The sequence below is a fragment of the Perissodus microlepis genome, chromosome 4 (genome assembly GCF_051167445.1).
Source record: "Perissodus microlepis isolate ML-2025 ecotype Zambia chromosome 4, ASM5116744v1, whole genome shotgun sequence".
Lineage (NCBI taxonomy): Eukaryota > Metazoa > Chordata > Actinopteri > Cichliformes > Cichlidae > Perissodus > Perissodus microlepis.
This window is the reverse complement of record NC_140464.1, coordinates 397,501-423,980: the sequence shown is the minus strand read 5'-3', so window position 1 is coordinate 423,980 and position 26,480 is coordinate 397,501. Positions and strand designations below refer to the sequence as shown.

General features: G+C 47.2%; 2 protein-coding genes across 7 annotated transcripts in view; one reads left to right on the top strand and one right to left on the bottom strand.

Moving 5' to 3' along the window:
- Positions 1-29: 29 nt before the first annotated feature.
- Positions 30-15,475, bottom strand: samd14 (sterile alpha motif domain containing 14). Of its 6 annotated transcripts, none has more exons than XM_084924896.1 (12): positions 15,363-15,451; positions 14,405-14,473; positions 12,318-12,370; positions 9,001-9,164; positions 8,645-8,761; positions 8,386-8,572; positions 8,161-8,260; positions 7,801-7,869; positions 7,561-7,717; positions 1,365-1,487; positions 1,143-1,289; positions 30-980 (listed from the first exon to the last, which is right to left on the bottom strand). In XM_084924896.1, exons 3-12 carry the CDS (start codon positions 12,352-12,354, stop codon positions 825-827), a joined length of 1,257 nt encoding a protein of 418 aa, XP_084781022.1. In that variant the 5' UTR covers positions 12,355-12,370; positions 14,405-14,473; positions 15,363-15,451; the 3' UTR covers positions 30-824. The 6 variants fall into 6 exon arrangements, with proteins under 6 accessions (XP_084781022.1, XP_084781024.1, XP_084781020.1 ...); XM_084924898.1 differs by lacking the exon at positions 14,405-14,473 and adding an exon at positions 10,225-10,340 and having other exon boundaries at positions 15,363-15,402; XM_084924894.1 differs by lacking the exon at positions 14,405-14,473 and having other exon boundaries at positions 15,363-15,474.
- A 299-nt stretch (positions 15,476-15,774) lies between these two features.
- The window catches only part of LOC146387872 (uncharacterized), a 16,071-nt gene continuing 5,365 nt past the window's right edge, over positions 15,775-26,480 (top strand). Inside the window, exon 1 of the mRNA XM_084924891.1 lies at positions 15,775-16,436. The gene's annotated coding sequence lies outside the window, so the exon portion shown is untranslated. The remainder of the gene's footprint in view (positions 16,437-26,480) is intronic.

The window sequence follows — 26,480 nt, the reverse complement described above, 5'->3', positions numbered from 1 at the left end:
TTCGTCAGAAAGAAAACAAAGCAACGCTGTAAAAGTTTCACAGATTTATTTATTGAAACAAACATTTTAACAGAGACTGTGAGAGGTCAGAAATATCTCCAGAGGTTAATAATCTGACTTGACCGGCGTCGGGACGTTTGACCCTCTCTGACACGAACACTTCCACCTGTGTAAAGCGAAGATTCGACGATGTTTCTTTCTGTCAGAGATTTCAGGTGGAAAACGAGCTGTGAGAGGATTGTGGGAAATATCCAAACACCTGTCAGACCTCACACACCTGAACACAGAACCTTTGAGCTAAAGTCATTACAACAAACAGAGAAACCACAAAAACTGTTCACAGAGCAGCACCGACACGCCGCCTCGGGCTGAGACTCCACGGCCCAGAAACAAAACAGAAAACCTGCTGTGACACTCATTTCAGAGAAAAAGCACACCTTGTATAACGTTTGGCTTGCAGAAGAAGAATCACCAGAGGGAATCAGAGCAGCTGCGTGTGGGAACCTGCTGAGTTAATGATCTGTCAGCGTTCCTGCCAGCCGATCACAGATGATGAGTTTAAACATCAAATGGAGGAAAAATAGATGAAAACCACTTTGTGGCAAATGAAACACTGTGCCATCATCGCCTGACATATTTCACGGTCTCCATAACAGTAAACTTCAGTTTAACTTTTCCAGGCCTGGAGATGTCTTATGGATCATGGAATTGCAGCTTTTCCAGGAATTGTTTGTCATGTCAAACCTTCCCAGCGGCAGAAATCCTGTTCTCTTCATCGCACAGCTCTCCTCTCACTGTCCTCTGCCTCCCTCTGGTGGCGGGGCTCAGTTCCTGCGCTGCTCCTGGTCCTTCCGGCGCTGCTTTTCCTTCTGTTTCTCCAGCTTGTCCAGAGCTTTTTTCTCCTTCTCTGCTGCACTTTGAACATCTTTGATGCGGCGCTTCAGCGCGCTGCGATCAGACGAACTGAGCACGCCCAGACCCTGCAGAGGACGGGAGGACAGCTCCAGTTATGGTCTCCAAACAGTTCAGTATTGTAATTGACTTTACGTGTAACCTTTGCAAGCTGTGTCAGTCAGCCTTATCTAAGACTACAGCTATGACAGAGTCTCTCAGGAAGTCCTGTTCTTCCTCCTCATCCTCACCTTCAGTTTGCTGCCGTCCATCTGCAGCAGCTGCTGCCCGTCGATGTCTCTAGCACTGAATTCCGGGACGTACTGCTCCATGTTGAGTCCTCGGAGCCACTGACACACCTGCTGAGTCGTCCAGGACGAGTGGGGTTCATCGCAGGGCTGAGGAAGAGGAGGAGGGAGCACAGTGAGCCACAGGTGAGCAGATGACAACGTTTTGGTGTTTGAGTGTGTTACCTCATCGGAGGACTGGGACAGGGTGTGGTAGGGATGGGAGGACCTGGAGGAAGAGGAGTCAATGGGAGGAGAGGTGGAGGAGGAGGTGTGAGGAGGAGAGAACTCCTCACTGAGAGCCGACTCCTGTGGGGAGAACACAGAGACGTTACTTCAGCATTATTTCACTAAAACTACAACCGCAGCTACGAGCACCAGCGCCAAGCTGACAGCTGGTCACGTGGTTGGTTGTCTTGGTAACAGTCCCCCTCAGATATTTGGTGTTCTTCATCGAGTGGTTGTTGCCTCCATCGCTCCCCTCAGTATGACCCACCCTCTTCGCATTGCGAGCGATTATGTCACCTTCTGTCCTGTTTCTCAGCTCTCAGAAACACAGCGCTGTGTCCATCTGCAGTCAGCTATATTTGACCACAGACCTCAGCATGTGTGAAAACATAAAGGAAGAGCACGCACAGACACCACTCTGACTATCTCAGACATAGCATGAAAGGTGGGTTACAAAGCGGCTTGCAGATTACAGCAGCATGATCAGGCTTAAGAACAGGAAGTTCAACTCAACGACGACTAAGCTGGCCAAAGGAGCTGATACAAGAACAGGAAGCTCCTGAGCATGCATGGAGGGTTTCACCTCAAGTCCAGCGCCCTGAGGCTGTATGCAAGGGGAAGGAAGGAGGCGCTGGACTGGTGAGTGTCAGCACCACAGTCCAGGATGAGACAACAAACATCCACGAATACATCAGGAAGATGGCTCCAACCGACCATGGAAGGACAGGCCCTTGCATGGTATGTACCACCGGCAGATAGAGGAGGTGGCTGACATCCAGAAATCCTACCAGTGGCTGGACTAAGCTGGACTGAAGGACAGCACAGAGGCACTAATCATGGCAGCACAGGAACAAGCTCTGAGCACAAGGGCACAGCTGTTAAACAATGACATATAAACCCTGCAACCAGGTCCTACACGGCACCAATGCTCAGTTTTTAAAACCTTACTATGTGACTACAGCTCAGATCGGGTTGGAAAAAAATCACTTGAATCTAAGAAACATTTGAACGGGTGCATGAAGATAAATATCAGGAACTGTGTACTGTGGATGCATTATTTCAGGTGTTTCCCCGACTGAAATTTACAGCATCTTTTTCCTGCTGTGTAAGTGCATCAGGAACTCTCACGTTAACTTTTATTGTGGGGAAAAAAGTTCATCCTCCAGCTTCACTGTGTGAATCTGTTTATGCTATGCTAACATAGCTGTGTCGCTAGCGATCACGTAGCACATCATTATATAGCAGCTAGCCCAACGTCAGTAACCCTACAAACGTCACTGCTGTTTACTTTTCTGTCTTCATTTATGTTGGAAGTGACAGCAGAGCTGTACGTTTGAATTTGTTTCAGAAATGTCTCAGTCAGACAAGGGTGTATCATTTTTAGATGGAAACCAGCGAGCTAACTTCCTGCTGACCTAATGCCGTTAAACTTCATAAATCCTGGTTTTCATGGATGCCTGGAAGTTAACTCTCAGTTTTTAACTCCCAGTGATGACGCTGTGTTTGTTTGAGTTTAGCAAATGAAGACGAGTTTGGACCAGAAACGACTAAGTGGTCGGCATAGTGTACAGCAGTGGTTCCCTTTTTTTGCTAGGCCCCCCTTTGTTTTACCCCCCCCCGGCACAAACACATCCTCCAACCACACACCCATATTTTGCTCCATTGCAGTTTATTTCACACCTCAAACATATAGTAAACAATTAAACAAATACAAGTAAACTGCAATAAATGACAGGAAGGAAATAAACTACTAACTCTTTTACGCTGCGTCCACACCTACACGGGTATTTTTGAAAACGCAGCTGTTTCGTCCACGTAAACGGCGTTTCGAATCACCGAAAACTGAGATTTTTAAAACTCCTTTTTTACGTTTACGTGTGGACGAGGAATACAGAGTTCGTCACGCAACGTCAAAGGTATGTGCCTGTTTTCACGTCACGCTGTGGCCACGTTATTGTTTACATGAGATGAATTGCAGAATGGCAGATAGAGACAAAATACTGTTAATCTGACTGTCTGCAGGTTTTACACGCTTACATACACACACAGTTACCGTCCCTCTATTTACAAAGGCAGAGGCGTCACGGTGTGATTATTTTACGTGTAGTTGTTTTTTTCCTGTGTAATAATATTCAACATTGCTATCAATACATTTCTCAAAAAATGCCTCTCTGTGCAAAATGTGTTCAAAAACATAAACAGCTGTGGGATCCTGTTTGTCCGTGATTTGAAGAGCCCGGCGCTGCTCCCGATGAAGGGGAAACCAATCCTGCAGGGAGACCTACCTCGGCACTTGTGCAGGTGAAGCCAAAGGGAAGATTTGCGTCACCATATTTTCTTTGGCTTAGAATGAAGTTGGTTTGGAAACATGTTCAGCGATGCTTCATCTCCTGCTTTGCGTTTGTGTGGGAGCCCCGTTAAAAACCTGTCCACACTTTGGGAAGCTCTGGTGTACAGAAACATCTGTGCCGAGTATGGCCTGGAAGTCCGGAGGTCAAAATGGGAGACGAATGGGAGGGTGGTGGAGAATGAGCTAAGATCCTGTGGGACTTCCAGATACAGACGGACAAAGTAGTGATCAAGAATGACTAAGGGATTTTTTTTTGTACACAGTGCTGTGGTGCATGTTCTCCCAGTGTTTGCGTGGGTTGTCTGCGGGTACTCCGGCCTCCACCCACACTCCAAAGACATGCAGATAGGATGCTTAATCATCCAGGTAAGGAAATCCTCAAAAGTTGATTCTGTTCTTCTGGACGGAGAAACGTTTCATCATCATCAGGTGACTTCTTCAGTCTCAGCTGACTGCAGGTTTCCAACCTTATAAACATCTGCACAATGACTTAAACTAGCACCACTGGTGATTGATCATTGATCAACAGTCTTTGATCAACAGTCTTTGATCATTGGTGATGACAAGTTACACACACACACACACACACACACACACACACACACACACACACAGCCTATCAGAGCCATTAGCAGCTCCTTCCTCTGAGCTGTGATGGTGAGCAGAGAGAGAGCCTTAACGAGAAAACAGGGATGAAGAACGACTTCCTCCAGGCTGCAGAACATTTATCATCAACCACAGCTGTGTGATCATGTGACTGTCTGTCAGCCAACACGAGTAAAATCAATACCACACACACACACTCACTCTGTAACCTGACACTGTGTGCACAGCTAACACAGCTACAGTCAGATGGAATATGTCACGCGTGTGCTGCTGTGACGTTTTGTGGGAACGTTGTTCATGTCCTCACTCAGAGACTGCTCACATGTTTCACTCTGAAATGTTTTACTTGCATCCACATCAAGTGTTTTTAATGAATAACCCACTAAAACAGCTGACTGACTCCTGTCCTGCTGCCAGCAGAGAACTGTGTTTCAGGGCGACGCCCAGAGACAACGCTGCTGAGGTCGCTTTATTTTATCTTCAGTCTCATCAAATCAAACAGCGACTGACTGAAGACGCAGCTGCTCTAACAGAAGCTGATAGATTTCTTTGATTGTTGATAGCTTGTCCTCAGCTCAGATAATCCCAACCTGACTGCATGAACAACTTTACAACCCAACAGCACTGCAGACTGACCGCAGCAGGCTGAGCCACGATGCTGTTTTCCACCCGTCAGGTGTGATCGAGGTGTGCAGCTGAGGCAGCTCTCACTCTGGACAAACTAAACAGAACCTCGATCAGCTTCAGGAGGTTCTTGCTCCTCGCTCTTTTTCTGAAACAGTCCTGATTGTGTGGCGTCTCTTTAGGAGAGCCTAAGTTCATGTTTAGTGATGTGCACTGTGTGCACCGCTGCCCTCTGTAGAGCGTGGGAGAAACATGCTCACACATGGACCTTACGGGTTGTATGAACACTGCTTGCTTCATGTATGATGAGACAGCAGCTGTAAGGTTGGTGAAAGTGTGTTTATTAAAGGACAAGCACTGTTGAATTCCCAGTGAGGTTGTGACTGTCCTGCAGACAGTTGCTGCTCCTCTCACAGTTCACAGGCTGGAAAATCCTCCTGTGTCCTTCTGACATCAGGCCCAAAGCAGCTGAGGAAACCACTGGTTTATCTGCAGGTTTGAAATCCTTTGCCTCCTCCTCCTCATCTTCATCTGCAGAGTTTATAATTAAAACCCTCTAACATCAAAGAAAAGCTCTAACATAAACCTGTAAGCAGCTTAATTGGACATAAAGTATCTGAATTTCCAGAGCGGGACCAAACACGCTACAAGCTGTTCGTTCTCATTTTCGTGTCCCACCCTTTTTTACTTCGTCACTTCTCATTACTATACAGGGATCAGCCAGGCCCGGGAGCCGCCCCCAGTCCCCTCTGAGGACTTCCCAAACTGCAGCTCACTTCATGTCTAAGCCATTCACCTTTATCTACTTAAAAACGCTGGCAAACCTAAGATGAGGACGTGGACCCAGCGAGTGAAAAAAGCAGAAGAATTTCAGCCGGCTTCTGTGCATGCATGCTTGCATTGTTCATTGATGATGAGTGAAAACAAATCTGAAAAAGAGAAAGGTCACTTACAGCGGTGGCTCTGAGGAGCCTTTTCATGGATAACAAAGAAATCCTTCGTTTTATGGAAACGGTTGGAACAACATTTCCTGGTTTTGAGTAAACTGAATCCCAGTCCCTGAAACAGGAAGTCTATAAAGACTTTGATGGTTGCAGCATGAAGAGTTTTCTGTCATGGATGACTGGACCCAATTCTTTCCAACTTCAAGGCTTCAAAATCTTTATTTAATGTGACAATATGTAGAGTTCATACCCAGAAATATGATCAGTAGTGGTTTTAGATACGGGCGACACGGGCGGTTGCCCGGGGCGGCATCGTGGTGGCGGGCAGCATCACGGGCATCGGCAAAAAAAAAAACTGCTCGTACTCATGCTGCCCCGGTGTCATGCCAGCGCATACTGGGAATGGCATAGGCACCAATCGGTTTTCTATCGCCCATTTGCTGGGAGTAAGGGCGCCCTCTGTTTGCGAGGTGCGCCTGCTGCTTGCGTTACAGGGAGGAGAGGGCGGGGCGGCGGGGGATTCTCTGGCTGGCTGGAGCAGCGTCTAATAACCAACTCGCAAAATAAAACAAAATAAAAACAAACCAACAACACGAAAACCCCAGACATCATGATACAGATTTATAATAAAGGGATCAATAACAATTTAAAATCTATATTTTATATTTTGTTGATTTAAAGTCTCACACACAACCTGTTTTCAAAGTTTAAAAAAAAGAGAAAAGAAGAGGAGGAGTGTAGCGACTTCCACAGTCGCTGGAGGCCGGGGATGGAGCCCGCCTATTTGCCTGACGCGCTGTCAACTTTACGCAATAATGCCAGAGGTGGAATTGCTCGCTTGTTTATTAAAATGCTTGAAAAGTTTACAGAGCAATGTGATCAGCTCGCGATTCAAACTCTACATCACAGGCTCTAACGCAACAAGGGGAAACTCGTTGTGCTGCGGTCAACAAAAACTACGGCTACCCGCCCTCCTCTCTGTCAAAATCAAACCAGTGAGAGACAGACTGACAACGCCCTCTTAATGTCACCGCTAGCACCCACGTGACTCCTGTTACACATCACCATAGCAACCAAACAAATGAAAACCCAGTGATCATTAAAATTCAATACATTTAATTATGGCTCCTACAAGGAGAAACGAGCAAAAGATGCAGGTAAGCAGATGTGTGATTGGATAATGGCAGGACATCCTGAAACATTAAGAATCAGAATACTTTCTTAATCCCTAAGGAAATTATGTGGGTTGCAGTTGCTCCAAGAAGAAATGGTAAAAATAGTAACAGACTAAACTCCAAACAATATATATAATAATATAATATTAATTAGTCAGTGTCAATTGTTGATTTGTCCTGTTCTCATTGTATGACGAATTATGATGTCTGTTTAGTAGCCGTTTGCATACTATGCATTTCTCTCTCTCTTCATATGTGTGTGTGTGGGGGGTGGGGGGGTGGGGACACCAGAGGGAGTGTTCGCCCAGGGCGCCAAACAGGCTAGGACCGCCACTGCATATGAATTTCCTTTGTTAAAACTATTCCCTGATGTTACCAGCCCCTTCTCTGTTTCTGTTTGTTGGTTTGTTTTGCACTTTCGAGCCACCGTACATAACGCTGCGTTTGTCTCATACCTGGGAGTGAGACTTGCGCGGTCTCGGGGAGCTCAGCGGTGGAATTTTGGGGGAGCAGGGCGGAGTACCGGAGGAGGAGATCGACCCCCGTCCTTCGGTGAACCAGGAGAAGGAGATGAAGGATCCGGAGGAACGGGACGGACTCTCAGACGGCTCTCTGGGGACAGAGGACAGCGTCAGGACAGGAAACGCATAAAAACACATGTTCATCCTCTTAAATGATGTGTGTGGTGGAGCCACCTGCTGCCCACAGAGAGCCTGTTGGATTTATCTTTCCTCACTCTGATGTATGAACGCCTCAGAGTCACCCTGTGAAAGACACGGGGACAACAGTCAAAGGTGCAGAAACTTTTGTGCTGACTGCGGGGACCTTGGATGAAGGATTCAACATAAATGACCTCATCAGTCACGAATATTAAATATAGTTGAAAACACCTGGAAAAGTGAAGTCAGAGCTGATCGGGACTGGGAAAGGCCGCTGTGACTGGATGGTTCAGTAAATGGATCATCTTCTTGTTTTTGATGTTTTTATCTTCAGGTTACTGTAAACTGATTGGGTCCTCACAAATACACTAAGACCAACATGTGTGTGCATCTCACCCCAGGTCCAGGAAGCGTCTTTTGGTTTTCTTGTCAAAGATGACGGTCGGACTGCCGGGATCAGCTGGACTCGTGTCTCGACTTGTATCAGAGACCAACACTGACGCACACACACACACACACACACACTCGTTAGCATCTGTGCAACATTATATGTCAATCAGATCTCACAGGAAGCGAGTGTTTGTTATATGTGTGTGTTTGCAGGTGTTTGCAGGTGTGCACCTTCACTGTCGGGCCTTCTGTTCCTCCTCATGTAGACAGGTGAGCAGTCGGAGGAGGGACAGGATTTAGATGGTGAGCTGCTGGGAGTAACCAGGGCCTCTTGAGAAGTTGCATTGGTCAGCTGATGGTACCGCCCCCGAGGTGGACCAGCCAATGACAAGCCTCCGTCCTCTGGCGAGCGACGGACCTGAAAAATGAAAGGACAATGAAACTTGTTTTCTTTTATTTTTAAAACCTGCTGTGAGCTCGGTGATCTCACCAGCGATGTGTCGAAGGAGAATCCAGGACTTCTAGCTGACAGCAGCGAATCAGGGGAGGGGGAGGAGCCTTGCATCGCCAGGTGGAGAGGCGAGCGGGCAGAGTGCAACGGACTGTCCTGGAATGACAGACACACCAGATTTCATCACACACCAGAAACGGAATAATCTAACAATGAAATGATCTCAGGAATTTAACAAAATACTTTAAAATTAAAAACTAAATTAATAATTTTAAGTTCCTCTTAGTGCTGATGACATCACTGGCTGTGATGTGCATCTAAAATGTTATTGTTTCAACATCTTTGTCATTTAATTCTCTAAAATATTTAGATGGGGCTCCTTGCATCTCACTGACCTCCACTTTTCTGTCGAGGCAGTCGTCGCCCTCCGTTGAGCTAATGCTGTCTCGGTAACGGGACCTGGACGGGCGTTGTCTCCGTGTTTTGACAGACAGCTGGGCGCGGCCTTTCTGGATGCTGTTATCCAGCAGCTCTGTCTCTGGGATCGCCTCGTTCAGGTCTGAAACACCCACACACACGTAAGAGTGTAAATGTGAGGCAGGCACTGAATGAACTTTGACCATGTTATTGATCCAGAATGGTAAATGGCCTGTATTTCTATAGCGCTTTTCTGGTCCCTAAGGACCCCAAAGTGCTTTACACTACATTCAGTGACTCACACACAGGTGATGGCAGCTACATTGTAGCCACAGCCACCCTGGGGCGCACTGACAGAGGCGAGGCTGCCGGACACTGGCGCCACCGGGCCCTCTGACCACCACCAGTAGGCAACGGGTGAAGTGTCTTGCCCAAGGACACAACGACCGAGACTGTCCGAGCCGGGGCTCGAACCGGCAACCTTCCGATTACAAGACGAACTCCCAACTCTTGAGTCACGATCGCCCCAATGATCCGTGCAGGATAAATATTCAGGTTTCCTTCTTTAAAAAAAAAGGTGTTATGGCTAAAAGACGACCTGTAGAGAAAGGTCGCCCAGTGATTGACTGTTCCAATGACATCATCAGGACCCAGATCAGAGCAACTGAACTTGCTGTGAGGAGCTCCTGCCTGAAGTTTCCCACTCATGTTCAGACAAACCTCTGTGGATCAGAGTGAACCTGAAGGAGCCCTACAAACAGACAGACTCTAAGGCAGCTTCTGACTGTGTTTACCCTGGTTTCAAAGTGGATTTCTAGAGCTTTACTCACAGCAGTGGAAGGTGGTCACCATGAAAATGCAGTAAAAGAATGGTGGATGATGAATAGATGATGGGTGGGTGACAGGTGGATGGATGATGGGTGGATGGTGGATGATGAATAGATGATGGGTGGGTGACAGGTGGATGGATGATGGGTGGATGGTGGATGATGAATAGATGATGGGTGGGTGACAGGTGGATGGATGATGGGTGGATGGTGGATGATGAATAGATGATGGGTGGGTGACAGGTGGATGGATGATGGATGGATGTACATGGGTGGGTGATGGACTGATGGTGGGTGAAGATTTCAAGCTGCAGTTTTTGTGATGATGCTGAAGCTTGTTCAACATAATCAGCTCCTCTTCCTCCTCCCACTCACCCCATCAGGACTCCATCAAATATTCAACACACTGACCATCATGCTGGAGCCTATCCCAGCTGTCGTAGGGAGAGAGGCGGGGCACAGCCTGGACAGGTTGCCAGACTCTCGGAGGGCTAACACAGAGAGACAGCCAATCATTCACACTTATGGGCAATTTAGAATCACCAGTTAACCTAACCTCACTGTAACCCACTGAACTGTGTTAAATACATTTTGTTAACGTTTTTTTAAATGGAAAAATATCACCATGTCAAATCTTTAAAGCCTATAACACATTCAAACAACAGATGCAAAGTCCCAGGCACATTTACATCCCAGGTCTCCAAACAAACGGTATCAATACATAAGAAAACTTTGTTAACTAATTACTGTGGATGGTTAAAACACAACATTGTTGTGCTGGTGTTCATTAAAATGGTGTTCATAAATCATGACACTCCCCTACATAAGCTCCCTGAATTGGCAAAAAGTATCGGTATCAGTATTGCTATCGGCAATGCTGCTCTTAAATTACTTGGCATCAGATCAATACCAAAATTTGCAGTATTGCACAGCACCAGCACCGAGGCAGTTACTGTTGTTTTCCCCGAAACAGTCGCTGTGGCTGAAGGAAAAAAGAGGACATAAAAAGTTTGATATCAAAGACTAACAGAAGAAAAAAGAAGGACAGAGGTCATGTGACCTGACACAACGTAAAAGTCTGTGAGTGGTGATCTGTGATCTTTGTGTTTGCAGTGTTAGATCTGCTGTTTGTGAAATCTGGTAGATTTTTAAAAAAGGTATGTTTACCTTAAGTTTGGATTAAAAAGGTTAAAGCCAGCACAATTTCAGTTTTATAATCAGCATGGTTTCTCTACTTTCTGTCAGTGATGCTGGTGACAGTTATCGCACGTCTTCAGTCCGTCTTGACATGATCATACAGGCTTCCTGCCTCTCCTCCCCCACACTGAACTGACGGCAGTTTATTTCCCAGGGGGGAGAGAGAAGGAGTTAAAGTGATGATGAGGGGAGGGGGAGGAGAGGAAATGGAGGATATGGTGCAGAAACATTCAATCCAGGTGACAGAGAGGGAGAAAATAAAGATTTAATGGAGTAGAGGATGGAGGAATGGAGGTGGGGGAGGGATCAGGGGAGAGAGTACATGATATTAGAGGAAGGTGAGGGGGTGAGGAGGGAGTCAGATGATATTAGAAAAAGGAGGAACAAAGAATAAGAAACCTTCAGCCGCTTTCATGTTTGATTCTTTAACTCGGATTTTGATCAAACAGGAAACAGAATTCAGAACCAGGGTCCATCCAAACAGGGTCCATCCAACCAGGGTCCATCCAACCGGGGTCCATCCAAACAGGGTCCATCCAACCGGGGTCCATCCAATCGGGGTCCATCCAATCAGGGTCCATCCAACCGGGGTCCATCCAACCGGGGTCCATCCAACCGGGGTCCATCCAAACAGGGTCCATCCAACCAGGGTCCATCCAAACAGGGTCCATCCAACCGGGGTCCATCCAACTGGGGTCCATCCAAACAGGGTCCATCCAACCAGGGTCCATCCAACCGGGGTCCATCCAAACAGGGTCCATCCAACCGGGGTCCATCCAATCGGGGTCCATCCAATCAGGGTCCATCCAACCAGGGTCCATCCAACCGGGGTCCATCCAATCGGGGTCCATCCAACCGGGGTCCATCCAAACAGGGTCCATCCAACCGGGGTCCATCCAACCGGGGTCCATCCAATCGGGGTCCATCCAATCAGGGTCCATCCAACCAGGGTCCATCAGCATGTTTGCTGACAGTCCAACAGATTCATTTCCTGTGACTTTTATTTGTCTGCCTTATGAAACATCTGTGGAGGAGTTTAACCTCCAGGAGGAGGAAAAAACTTGCTATGGGAAAAAAGGTCTGTTTAAGGACCACTCCACTCCTGTATGTGTGTGTGTGTGTGTGTGTGCGCATGTGTGCGCATGTGTGTGTGTGCGCATGTGTGTGTGTGTGCGTGTGCATGTGTGTGTGTGTGTGTGCATGTGTGTGTGTGCGCATGTGTGTGTGTGTGTGTGTGTGTGTGTGTGTGTGTGTGTGTGTGAGAGACTCACCGAACACGCTGTCGGTATCGTCGAGTTCAGCAGACATGGCTCCTCAGCAGTATCTGTGCACAAGAAGAGACCAAATCATTTTGGAGATTATGTATCTTAATTTCAGGAGCAGGGCCACGCCTCCAAACACGCTCCTTCCGGTTGCCCTATAGCAGGGGTGTCAAACTCCAGGCCTCGAGGGTCCTGTAGGTTTTAGATATCACCCTGGGTCAACACACCTGAATCAAGTGATCAGTTCATTACCAGGCCTCTGGAGAACTTCAAGACATGTTGAGGAGGTGATTTAGCCATTTAAAGCAGCTGTGTTGGATCAAGGACACATCTAAAACCTGCAGGACACCGGCCCTCGAGGCCTGGAGTTCGACACCTGTGCCCTATAGGTTCCCTCAGTTCTGCAACTGTTCATTCTCGTTTACGTGCCCCTCCCTCCCTCCTTGTTCTCAATTCTTTAACTTCTTCATTTCTATTTAGTGCATGGGGATCTGCCAGCCCGGGAGCCGTCGCCAGTCCCCTTCGAGGCCTTCCCCAAACTGCAGCTCAGTTCATGTCCAAGCGTTCACCTTTACCTACTAAAACGCTGTCAATCCTAAAATGAGGACGTGGGCCCAGCTAGTGAAAAGTTAAATAAGTTAAAGGAGCAGTCTGTCTGCTGAAGAACACCTGTGATGGGTGCAGGAGGTCAGCTTTATGGTCTGACCGACACATTTATGGGCTTCAACATGAAAGCTAATGTGCTCTACATAAATACAGTTATGAGCTGAGTGTGTCAGTGTGTGCTAAACTAGTGCTGTGCATTAAAAGAAGTGAGACAGGTGAGGTCAGACCAACCCAGGGGGAGACAGAAACATTGCTGTTAAATATCTTTCTTTACTCTGAGTGTTTCACAGTTTGATGAAGTTCTGGACACGAAGCGAGTGCTCCAACTACCACTGGGACCACTGTCACCTTCACCCTCCACATCTTCTCCAGCTCTTCTCTGAGCCCGTGGTATTTCTCCTGCTTCTCGTGTTCCTTCTTCCTGTTGCTGTCATTGGGAACCGCTACATCGATCACTACGGCCGTCTTCATCTGTTTGTCTACCACCACTACGTCCGGTTGGTTAGCCATCACCATTTTGTCCGTCTGTAACTGGAAGTCCCACAGGATCTTAGCTCGGTCATTCTCCACCAGCCTTGGGGGCATCTCCCATGTCAGCCACCTCCTCTATCTGCCGGTGGTACATACCATGCAGGGGCCTGTCTTCCCATGATGGTTTCTCCTCTTTCTTGGGTTTCTGCTGCCTGAGGTATTCACTGAGCACGCTGTTGGTTGGGGTCATCTTTCTGATCTTCCTTCCGCTTAGCGTACAGCATCAGGGTGCTGGACTTGGGGTGAAACCCTCCATGCATGGTCAGGAGCTTCCTGGCCAGTGGCTTCTATCTCCTCCTTTGGCCAGCTTATTATCCCAGCAGGGTGTTGATACCCCGGATCTTGTTCTTACCATTCAGCTGACTCCTCAGGACCTGCCTGACCCTCTGCAGGTACTTAGTGGTTGCAACTTTCCTAGCAGGGTCTTCATGGTTTCCATTTGCCTGTGGGATCCCCAGGTACTTGTAGCTGTGCTCTGTGTCTGCAATGTTGCCATCTGGTAGTTCGATCCCGTCAGTTCTGACTACCTTCCCTCTGTTTGTTAACATTCGACTACACTTCTCCAGTTGACTTTCCGATGTCATTGGTGTGGATCAGTTCATCCATGTCCTGTTCACATAGCTTGATGTCATCCATGTACAGGAGGTGACTGACAGCTGCTCCACTCTGTAGTCGTATCCGTAGCCAGTCTTGTCAGTGATCTCACTGAGGGGATTCAGGCCTATGCAGAACAGCAGTGGGGACAGAGCATCTCCTTGGTAGATCCCACACCTGATGGTAAATTGTGCTATTGGGTTCCTGATGAAGGCTCTTAGGGTCCTGTTCATCTTGTATGGTTCTAGGCATTTCAGGATCCAGGTGTGGGGCATTTGGTACTGAGGCCGGTTATCAGCTTGTTCTTCCAGTAGGTGTGAACCATGAACCATGTCACCTGAACACACACCCCACCTGCTTCTCACCTTTTGCTGTAAACTGCCTCACTGAGAGCTGGAGGACATCACTCGATGATGCCAGAAGAACCACATCATCTGCAGGAAGCAGAGATCCTAAGACCACTGAAACCAAAGTGGGGCCCTACTGACCAACGTCCACACACACACACACACACACACACACACACACACAAGAACACACACACACACAAGAACACACACACACACACACACACAGACACACACACACACAAGAACACACAAGAACACACACACACACACACACACAGACACACACACAAGAACACACAAGAACACACACACACACAAGAACACACACACACACACAAGAACACACACACACACACAAGAACACACACACACACACACACAAGAACACACACACACACACACACACACAAGAACACACACACACACACAAGAACACACACACACACACACACACAAGAACACACACACACACACAAGAACACACACACACACACAAGAACCAACACACACACAAGAACACACACACACACACACACACACACACACACAAGAACACACACACAAGAACACACACACACACACACACAAGAACACACACACAAGAACACACACACACACACACACAAGAACCAACACACACACAAGAACACACACACACACAAGAACACACACACACACACACACACACACACAAGAACACACACACACACACACACACAAGAACCAACACACACACAAGAACACACACACACACACACACTGATGTCAAAGCTCTGTTCGGTGTCTGCAGGCTGGAGCTCCGGCAGGAAAATGCACCGTCAGCCTGAGTCAGGAGGAGGTGGAGGGTGGAGGTGTGACAGGAGAGAAGACATGCAGAGATGGAGGCTGAGAAACGGACAGCAGTGATGAAGACAGGAGGAGAGAAGGGGAGAGGAAGAGGAGAGGTAAACAAGAGGAACAAACATGAACTCACCTCTGCGTCTCTCTCCCTCTGACTGTTGTCATGGCACGTCACCCTCTCTCTCTGTCTCTCTCTCTGGACTGCGATTCCCAGGATTCCACGGGGCTTCGCTCCTGCCCAACAACAGTCTGGGCTCAGGCAGAGGATTGTGGGCGCTGTAGTGTCCTGTTTCAGAAAACGTAGGTCTGCTGACGGCTGCAGGCAGAGATGCTGGCTCACCGCTACTCAGCACAACACTGCAGGCTCCATCTGAGAGAGGAGCAAGGACAGCTGAGACACACCGAGGAGGAGGAGGAGAAAAGAGAGAGAGGGATGCGCAAAAGCTGGCAGAGCGGAGAGGCAGAAGAACATGACGTCATGTCTTCAGCTAAAAATCAAAACAGAAATCAGATTCATGAAATCATCAAGGAAGAAAGAAACTGTCAGGAAAATGACGGACAAATAAAACCTTGAAATCAGGACGATGATGAAAAATCTTTTATTAATCTACAGAAAACCGATCAGAGACTAACAGCATCATTGTTGGGGCGGATATGAAAAAAACATTTTCTGATTAAAATTATAACATTTTCACCATAAAGTGTGAAATTTATTACAAAATACAAAAACACACCTTAGAGCAGATATGAGCTCAGGTGATAAAATCGTAACTGTATGAAACTACAAAAGAGTTCAGGCTCCAATCAGAAGCACAATGAAAAGTGCAGAGATGGCTTGGTGCAGGAATACGTGTGGTTGGTGATTGGTTTAATGGGAATGTTTGCATGTCTTTTGAGCAGGTCCAAAAGAAATAAGGAATACAACAAATGGATTTTTATGCATCTTTACAGACCCGTCACTTCAAGTTTTGATACTTTGCACAGTACAAAGCAACTAGGACCCATGGAAAATTTCTTTTTACACTTAAGGTGACTGGCGAGGTGACTGGTCCTTCCTCGTCCCTCACTCATCATCATCAGTTTACCTTATAGAGATCAGAGACTTCATCTCAGACTCATCAACCAACAGCTCGTCATCAGATCCATCAGCAGGACAGCCTGATAGCCCACCTGCCTCCCACCAGACACGGGCACACCTCAGCTTCAGGTGTGTCTTTGAACCTATTTGACTTTTTACTGCTTCACATTTCACAGAAAATCAACAGCTAACTCCGTTTCATTACTCTTCATTATTTTGTGGTATTTATTTTAATTATTTTTGTCATGGTTCTGGGTCCGCCAGCACTTTGTGTTTCCTTCTGATATTTCTGTATTTTGGGTTAAGTCTTGGTTCATTAGGAGTCTTTAGTTATATACCCTGTTTAGGTCCTTGATTATTAAGGCAATCATGGCTCACGAGTTGGGAGTTCGCCTTGTAATCGGAAGGTTGCCGGTTCGAGCCCCGGCTCGGACAGTCTCGGTCGTTGTGTCCTTGGGCAAGACACTTCACCCGTTGCCTACTGGTGGTGGTCAGAGGGCCCGGTGGCGCCAGTGTCCGGCAGCCTCGCCTCTGTCAGTGCGCCCCAGGGTGGCTGTGGCTACAATGTAGCTGCCATCACCTGTGTGTGAATGGGTGGATGACTGGATATGTAAAGCGCTTTGGGGTCCTTAGGGACTAGTAAAGCGCTATATAAATATAGGCCATTTACCATTTAGTATTTTGCCCTCTGTGTCTCCAACCTCTGTGTCTCTGCCTTCGTGTCTCCGGCCTTTGTGTCTCCACCCTCTGTGTCTCTGCCTTCGTGGTTCCACCCTCTGTGTCTCCACCCTCTGTGTCTCCACCCTCTGTGTCTCTGCCTTCGTGTCTCCACCCTCTGTGTCTCCACCCTCTGTGTCTCCACCCTCTGTGTCTCTGCCTTCGTGTCTCTGCCTTTGTGTCTCCACCCTCTGTGTCTCTGCCTTTGTGTCTCCGCCCTCTTGGTCTCTGCCTTTGTGTCTCCACCCTCTGTGTCTCTGCCTTCGTGGTTCCACCCTCTGTGTCTCCACCCTCTGTGTTTCCACCCTCTGTGTCTCTGCCTTCGTGGCTCCACCCTCTGTGTCTCCACCCTCTGTGTCTCCTGCCTTTGTGTCTCCACCCTCTGTGTTTCCACCCTCTGTGTCTCTGCCTTCGTGGCTCCACCCTCTGTGTCTCCACCCTCTGTGTCTCTGCCTTTGTGTCTCCACCCTCTGTGTCTCCGCCCTCTGTGTCTCCGCCCTCTGTGTCTCCACCCTCTGTGTCTCTGCCTTTGTGTCTCCACCCTCTGTGTCTCTGCCTTTGTGTCTCTGCCTTTGTGTCTCCACCCTCTGTGTCTCTGCCTTCGTGTCTCTGCCCTCTGTGTCTCCACCCTCTGTGTCTCTGCCTTTGTGTCTCCACCCTCTGTGTCTCCGCCCTCTGTGTTTCCACCCTCTGTGTCTCTGCCTTCGTGGCTCCACCCTCTGTGTCTCCACCCTCTGTGTCTCTGCCTTTGTGTCTCTGCCTTTGTGTCTCCACCCTCTGTGTCTCTGCCTTTGTGTCTCTGCCTTTGTGTCTCCACCCTCTGTGTCTCTGCCTTCGTGTCTCTGCCCTCTGTGTCTCCACCCTCTGTGTCTCTGCCTTTGTGTCTCCACCCTCTGTGTCTCCACCCTCTGTGTTTCCACCCTCTGTGTCTCTGCCTTTGTGTCTCCACCCTCTGTGTCTCCACCCTCTGTGTCTCCACCCTCTGTATCTCTGCCTTCGTGTCTCTGCCTTTGTGTCTCCACCCTCTGTGTCTCTGCCTTTGTGTCTCCGCCCTCTGTGTCTCTGCCTTTGTGTCTCCACCCTCTGTGTCTCTGCCTTCGTGGTTCCACCCTCTGTGTCTCCACCCTCTGTGTTTCCACCCTCTGTGTCTCTGCCTTCGTGGCTCCACCCTCTGTGTCTCCACCCTCTGTGTCTCCTGCCTTTGTGTCTCCACCCTCTGTGTCTCCACCCTCTGTGTCTCCACCCTCTGTGTCTCTGCCTTCGTGGCTCCACCCTCTGTGTCTCCGCCCTCTGTGTCTCCACCCTCTGTGTCTCTGCCTTCGTGTCTCCACCCTCTGTGTCTCTGCCTTTGTGTCTCCACCCTCTGTGTCTCTGCCTTCGTGTCTCTGCCCTCTGTGTCTCCACCCTCTGTGTCTCTGCCTTTGTGTCTCCACCCTCTGTGTCTCCACCCTCTGTGTTTCCACCCTCTGTGTCTCTGCCTTCGTGGCTCCACCCTCTGTGTCTCCACCCTCTGTGTCTCTGCCTTTGTGTCTCCACCCTCTGTGTCTCCACCCTCTGTGTCTCTGCCTTCGTGGCTCCACCCTCTGTGTCCCTGCCTTCGTAGCTCAACCCTCTGTGTCTCCACCCTCTGTGTCTCCACCCTCTGTGTCTCTGCCTTCGTGTCTCCGCCCTCTGTGTCTCTGCCTTCGTGTCTCCACCCTCTGTGTCTCCACCCTCTGTGTCCCTGCCTTCGTAGCTCAACACTCTGTGTCTCCACCCTCTGTGTCCCTGCCTTCGTAGCTCAACCCTCTGTGTCTCCACCCTCTGTGTCTCTGCCTTCGTGTCTCCGCCCTCTGTGTCTCTGCCTTCGTGTCTCCACCCTCTGTGTCTCTGCCTTCGTGGCTCCACCACCCTCTGTGTCTCCACCCTCTGTGTCTCTGCCTTCGTGTCTCCGCCCTCTGTGTCTCCACCCTCTGTGTCTCCACCTTCGTGTCTCCGCCCTCTGTGTCTCCGCCCTCTGTGTCTCTGCCTTCGTGTCTCCGCCCTCTGTGTCACCATCCTCTGTGTCTCCACCCTCTGTGTCTCCACCCTCTGTGTCCCTGCCTTCGTGGCTCCACCCTCTGTGTCTCCACCCTCTGTGTCTCCACCCTCTGTGTCTCTGCCTTCGTGTCTCCGCCCTCTGTGTCTCTTCCTTTGTGTCTCTGCCTTTGTGTCTCCACCCTCTTTGTCTCTGCCTTCGTGTCTCCGCCCTCTGTGTCTCCACCCTCTGTGTCTCCACCCTCTTTGTCTCCATCCTCTGTGTCTCTGCCTTTGTGTCTCCACCCTCTGTGTCTCTTCCTTCGTGTCTCTGCCCTCTGTGTCTCCACCCTCTTTGTCTCCACCCTCTGTGTCTCTGCCTTTGTGTCTCTACCCTCTGTGTCTCTTCCTTCGTGTCTCTGCCCTCTGTGTCTCCACCCTCTTTGTCTCCACCCTCTGTGTCTCTGCCTTTGTGTCTCCACCCTCTGTGTCTCTTCCTTCGTGTCTCTGCCCTCTGTGTCTCTGCCTTTGTGTCTCCACCCTCTGTGTCTCTTCCTTCGTGTCTCTGCCCTCTGTGTCTCCACCCTCTGTGTCTCTGCCTTCGTGTCTCCGCCCTCTGTGCCTCTGCCTATAGCTGTGTCCCAAAACGTCACAATGCGTCCTTCATTTCCCCGAATTTGAAGGATGGGTCGGGTGTGTCCTTCGTGGCCCACCATATCCCAGAATTCATAGCGCGGCCCAGCCAAATTTCAGTTTCCAACAATGGCGGCCGCTACTAAGTTTTAATATTACTCTTATTAATCTTTCTGGGCCACAAAATAAATTTTTAACATATTTTAAGGCCAGAAAGTAGCTGTGTAAATTACAAATATCTGCTTGGTTTATCAAGACATCGCATATTTGCAAAAGTGTGCCGACGTTTTCGGAGACGTCTGTTACCCACCCGCTCGATAGCAAGCCGGGGGGTTCAATGGTCACTCCAGCCGGCGAGAGCAGCGGACTCCCGGCTTCATCGTTTTCAGAAGCTCCTCTCTCAGGTCACAGAAGTTACACAGCAGCATTGTGTACCCACTAGAGACGGTCAGCATCCTTTTATTCCAACATGTAAAAAGGCTGTTACAGTAATCAGAACGAGGTGAAAGGCATGAATAATCATGTCCGATTCAGCTTTTGACACAAGAGTTCAAAATGTAGAAATATGTGTTAGCTGAGAACAGTTTCTGATTAATGCTCATGGTTCTCCAGCACCATGGCTGAATGTCTCTGTGGTTTGACAGAAGAAGACCAATAATTACAGTTTCTGTCTGTTCAGTTTATCAGGGAGGACAACTTCAAGTATCCAGATGGCTTAAAAGAACAGGAGAGCTGAAAATCATCAGCGAGGAAATTATAGGACATTTCATTTTCAAACCAAGCTCCATTTTTCAGATGTGATCAGGAGCCCTGTCGCTCCGATCGCACACTGCTGCTGAATATAAAACTGTTAAATATCACCTGTCAGACTAAACTGACAGGTGAAAATGAGGATTTCTTTGTGCTCAGTGTGAAACTGCTGTAATACAGTTCAGACCCAGAGAGGAATCCGTGGCAGGTGATTTTCTCTTTTGAATGTGTCTTTCTATGAGTGCCATGCAGGGGCAGCCCTGGTGCCAACAGGGGGCGATGTCTGCGTCCTCATCAGTGACTCAGTGATCGATTCTGACAGTCTGCCAAACAAGCTTTGGTGTCCTCGGGACGTTGGCCTTCACTCTGCAGCGAGACCACTGAACCCACTAAAACTTGACTGTAGGGGAGAGCAAGGGCATAATTTGGTTTTGGCATTGGGGGGGGGGGGGGGGGGACGGATGATTCAACCACTGAACTCTGCCCTGTTTCTTTTTTTTCCTTTTTGTCTTTGCTTCTTGATAAAAAAAGGAGAAATATACTTGCCTACATATGCTATTCTACATGCTTTTAAACCATTTAAAATTACAATTCATACTTTAAGTATGAACCTTTAAGTATGAATTGTATTCAGTTATAATACACCAACATCTCTGACACATCAGCACTAAGGAAACACCGAATGACCTGCTGGGTTTTTGTCCATAAAACTACTCGTCTAAGATTACTACAGAGTAAAAGATCTCTCAGCAAAATTCTGCAACATTTTAGGCACTGTTGCCCCGATCAAGTCAGTGAGCTGGGAGTTTCATTCTAAACATGAACTACTGTTACAGCAACAGACATGGACGACTGGTGTCCTACACAACAACTCAATGTCCACTATGTGAAGCAGCCAAACACATGCCTGCTCCTCTCGTTAACTGAGATAAACTGCTGGCATATTGGTTTTCCATCTATACTGTCCAGTCTCTCCTGGTGGACATACAGCAGCATTGTTTAATCTCATTTGAGTCATTGTTGACCTTAGCCATGTTTTTAGTCTTCTGAGAGCACTGAGGCTTCTTTCAGCCTCAGCACCTGCGTTTTATCCTCAGATTAAAATTATTCTGTGCTTGATGTGCCTCACCTTTGACCCTGGCTCTTCCCCTCTGACTGCACTAGGACATATTGCCACCTGATAAAATAACACATTGATTTGTGCCATATAAAAAGTGAGACATGTCAATTCAGATTCTTTGTCAAATATACACTAATGAATCAGTTTACATCAGCAGCCTGACAATTGTCATGATAATAAATACTAGTTAATCTATAGCACCAAATCATCAGTCAGTGACCTCTGACCTCGCCTCTTCACCTCTGTCTGAGCTACAACATGGCAGAGCTGCCTCTGTCTGTATCCCAATTCAGGGTCTGCAGCCTCAACGGTCCTCAAGGGCCGCGTACTCAAGGGCCGCGTACTCAAAGACCGCTAAGGCCGGAAGTGCGAGGCTTGTGAAATGGGCGGTCTAGCCTCTGTCGCGCTACCCAGGTTGCCTAGCAACCATGATACTAACAGCTGGAAACGTGTCATACAGCTTTGTTTGACAGAAATGAAGGAGAACATATTTAGTTCATCTGTTTCTACATGAGCTCTGTGTGATTTAATGAGTATCTGAGGCTGAGACCACAGGACTGTGAAACATGATTTTTGGGCTTCATTTCTGTACTGAACAGTCATTTAAGATTAGCTAGTAAATAACAATTAGCTCATGTTGTTCATGAGACTAAAGTCATCTCACTGTGGTAATGTAAATATATCTGTGAAGGTTCTCAGTCATCCAGGTCATCGTAGTCAAAGGAGCTTGCAAAGAAAAGCGTCTGGACTTCTTTAAGTTACTTGAAGACGTTTCACCTCTCATCCGAGAAGCTTCTTCAGTTCTAAGGTCAAATGGTGGAGAGTCCCAGATATAAACCTAGTGGGAGTATCCCCCCACAGAGGGACAAAAGGACCCCCTGATGATCCTCTAATCGCCTGAGCCAAGGTGTGAAAGCGGGTGTGGGTCCCAATCAGCCAGAGTTTCGGGTGTGTTCATTGTGAAACCTGGCCCCACCTTATCATGCGAATTCCTGAGGTCAGATGGCCCAGGATGTGAGTGGGCGTTAAGGCGTCTGAAGGAACGGAAAAGAAGGAACACACACATGTAAAGGAAGCACTCAAAACGTGCGGCTATCCTAAATGGGCGTTCTTAAAGTCAGCAAAGAGGCACAGAAAAGAAGACCAGACACCAGCGAGGGAGGATAAGAAGGACAGACGCAACAACATTGTCATCCCCTATGTAGCCGGTGTATCAGAAAAACTTAGGAGAGTTTTCTCCAAGCACGACATCCCGGTGCATTTCAGACCCAGCAACACGCTCAGACAAAAACTGGTTCACCCGAAAGACAAAACGCCAAAACACAGACTTAACAATGTGGTGTATGCTGTACAGTGCAGCGAGAAATGCCCAGACCTCTACATTGGAGAGACCAAACAGCCACTTCACAAGCGCATGGCACAACACAGAAGAGCCACCTCCACAGGACAAGACTCAGCAGTCCATCTGCATCTTAAGGATAAAGGACACTCTTTCGAGGATGCCAATGTTCACATTTTGGACAGAGAGGACAGATGGTTTGAAAGAGGAGTGAAAGAAGCCATCTATGTCCACTGTGAGCGACCATCTTTGAACAGAGGCGGGGGTTTACGACACCAACTCTCTGCCATCTATAATCCAGTTTTGAGATCCCTTCCCAGACGCCTTAACGCCCACTCACATCCTGGGCCATCTGACCTCAGGAATTCGCATGATAAGGTGGGGCCAGGTTTCACAATGAACACACCCGAAACTCTGGCTGATTGGGACCCACACCCGCTTTCACACCTTGGCTCAGGCGATTAGAGGATCATCAGGGGGTCCTTTTGTCCCTCTGTGGGGGGATACTCCCACTAGGTTTATATCTGGGACTCTCCACCATTTGACCTTAGAACTGAAGAAGCTTCTCGGATGAGAGGTGAAACGTCTTCAAGTAACTTAAAGAAGTCCAGACGCTTTTCTTTGCAAGCTCCTTTGACTAATGTAAATATAATATGGACAATATTATATTTATTTTATTAATCATTCTTAGTCATTACAGCAGTGAGTTTGAACTCTGTGTGAAAGATTCAAGTTGCAGTTATTTATATTTCCCATCACCTTAAATCTTCACTCAAAGACGAGTATCTTTGACAGTGTGTATACAGATGTGTTATACATAAGAGACAAATATTGTTTTTTTAATATGTTGTCATTACTAAATGTGGCTCAATGCTTACATATATGTGTAAAAAGCAAATGTACGAGCTGTGATAACTGTGTCTGATAGAATGAAGAGTAGACTGATATATGAAATATTCCTTTATTGGGTGAGAAAATCAGACCATGTCATAACTGCTTTAAGTCATAGATATCAGAGCCTTAAACAGGCTGACTTCTGCTAAATGGGTCAAACTGGGCAGAAAGTCTACAAACACATAACATCCTTATAGAATATGATGTAACACTATAGATCAACTTAGCTCAGAATATATAAAGCATATAAACAATTACAGCAATATGATGCAACAAACACAGCAGCTACTGATCCAAAATACTCAAAGCTTCATAGAACTGAAACAAACATTTATTTTTAGCTCCATTCTGCTGCTGATACATACTTTAGGTTTCTGAACATTAAACTTGTTGCTGCCTTTCATAGTGTGTAACTTGAAGGCCCTGAGTACTTTCTCCCACACTGAAAACACTGGATGATCACATTATTTGAACATTACCTAATAAGACTGATTCAGGACAGACAGACAGGTGACAGTCTCAGGTGTACACACTGCTACACAACAGCAGAAGAGAAGCAGGATTTAGTGTTTGTGTTATTACGAGTGTAAACAAGAAGAGTTCCCAGATGGTCCAGTGGACACATGTGTGACTGCTGTGATTAAAGCATCTTTCTTTCAGCTTAACGAGTGAACCGTCAGCTCGTTCAAACACACGTTAAAGTCCGTTTGGCTCGACACCACCGAACAGAGGCAGCAATATAACATAGCTAACATTAACAGTGCAGTGAATCCTGCTTGTGCCGTGATATTCAGGACTGCAAACCGAGCAGCATCACTGACTTTCAGCTTGTTGTGTTTGTGGATATATGACTGACTTTAATTATCCACAAAATCATCACATTCTCTGTCAGATTAAGGTCGACTATTGAATTATTATATTTTAAAGGCTTTAAAACCAAGTAAACGCTGAACGTACAAACGTCACTAATGTCACATAACTTTGCCGACATGTCGCCAACAGTAATGTTTTAATGTTCTTCATTATTAAACATTCGCACAGAAATAAGTGACATAATATTCAGTACTTACTTTTAACAGTTTACTCTTCGGTCGCTCCGCTTCTGCCGTCTGCGGCAAAATTTTCCACACCGACTGCCGCGCTATGAATTGTGGGATATGTTGGGCCACGAAGTCTACACCGCCACAGCCTTAAAATTCAGGGAAATGAAGGACACATTTGCATTTCGAGCAGCCTTTGAATTGGGACAGCCTTCGTCGCGTCGCTGTGACGTAATCGGCCTTAAAATGCAGCCTTTAAGGCTGCAGACCCTGAATTGGGATACAGCCTCTGTCACCTGATAAATGACAGTGAGACATTCCACATACATGCAGTCACACATGTGCTTCAAATACAGTCATGAACCAACAAGTCATCATCCAATTTCACCTGTGATCTTGTGTCACCGTTACTCTCTGAGCTCTGTGTTGGTTCTTCTGTCACCTGACAAATAGGACATACATGACAATAAGAATAAAATGTGGAGCTGCTTCAGTGTTTCTGTCACTTTGTGCAGATCTTGACTCGTCAGTAATGTTTGTAGGCTGAGTGCATTTTTAAAACAATTTGTGCAAACTGCACTACAAGGTGGAATATTTGCAAAATCATGACTACCTCATGATATTTTGTCTCAAAAATTAACCCTATGATGGATCCGATATTACGTATCGGTATCAGTCCGATACTGACCTAAATTACTGGATCGGATATCGGAGAGAAATAAAAAATGTAATCGATCCATTAAATATCAAAAAAGCACCTCACAAAACTTGCGACATGGCGTAACCATAGCACGTTGGAGCAGTGTGGTCACGTGATAGAGCGGCTGTGTGTATTTGTAGCCTCGCTACCAAACCGGCATTTCATCTCCGAGGAAGTGATCCCAGAGAGAAGTAAAGCAAGTGTGTAAGTTAATCTCTGAATGTTTGTAAAGCATTCCCACGTTAAGCTTAACAACCGATATATGGAGCGACTGCCTCTCTCTCTCTCTCTCTCTCCTGCTGCTACTTCAATCATGAAACTGATCAATGATCAGCTGATCGGCTTTTCTGTCGCGAGTCCGTCTCTCTTGTTTGTTTTTGGCCCACTTTGCACCAGAAAGAGGAAACCAGCGGCTGAACAACAGCAGCACGTTTGAGCTTGATAAGCTGCTGTTAGAATTTATTTAATATTACTTTCTACACCAGGATCTTTTTCTACGCAGCTGACGGCTGGTAACTGTGCAGGGGCGGATCTAGCAAAGTTTAGCCAGGGGGGCCGATAGGGCATGAACAGGGAAAAGGGGGCACAAAGACATACTTTTCTTTCTTATTCTCATTTAAAATGTCGAGCTTTTAATAAATAATTATCTGAATCTTACACCCAAAGTTTTAATCTGATGTAAAATATATAGAGGTCCATTACTGTATATAGTAACTATTAAGTCTAATATACTCTAGTAAGCTATAGTACTTTTTCCTTTGGGAACCATCTGTGCAGTCTGCAGTTCTGTTGAAGAAAGATGTTGAATCTATTTAATTATTCTTGTAGAATGATTTCTGTGCATTTGTTTTACACTTGCATTGAATTAAAGTAGATTATGTTGATTGAGCATCATGAGGTGGGGGGTGGTTCCCTATTTTTTATTTTATTTTATTTTTGCTGGGAGTTTTAGAGGCCTATTAGTTAGGTTGCTTAATATTTCTGC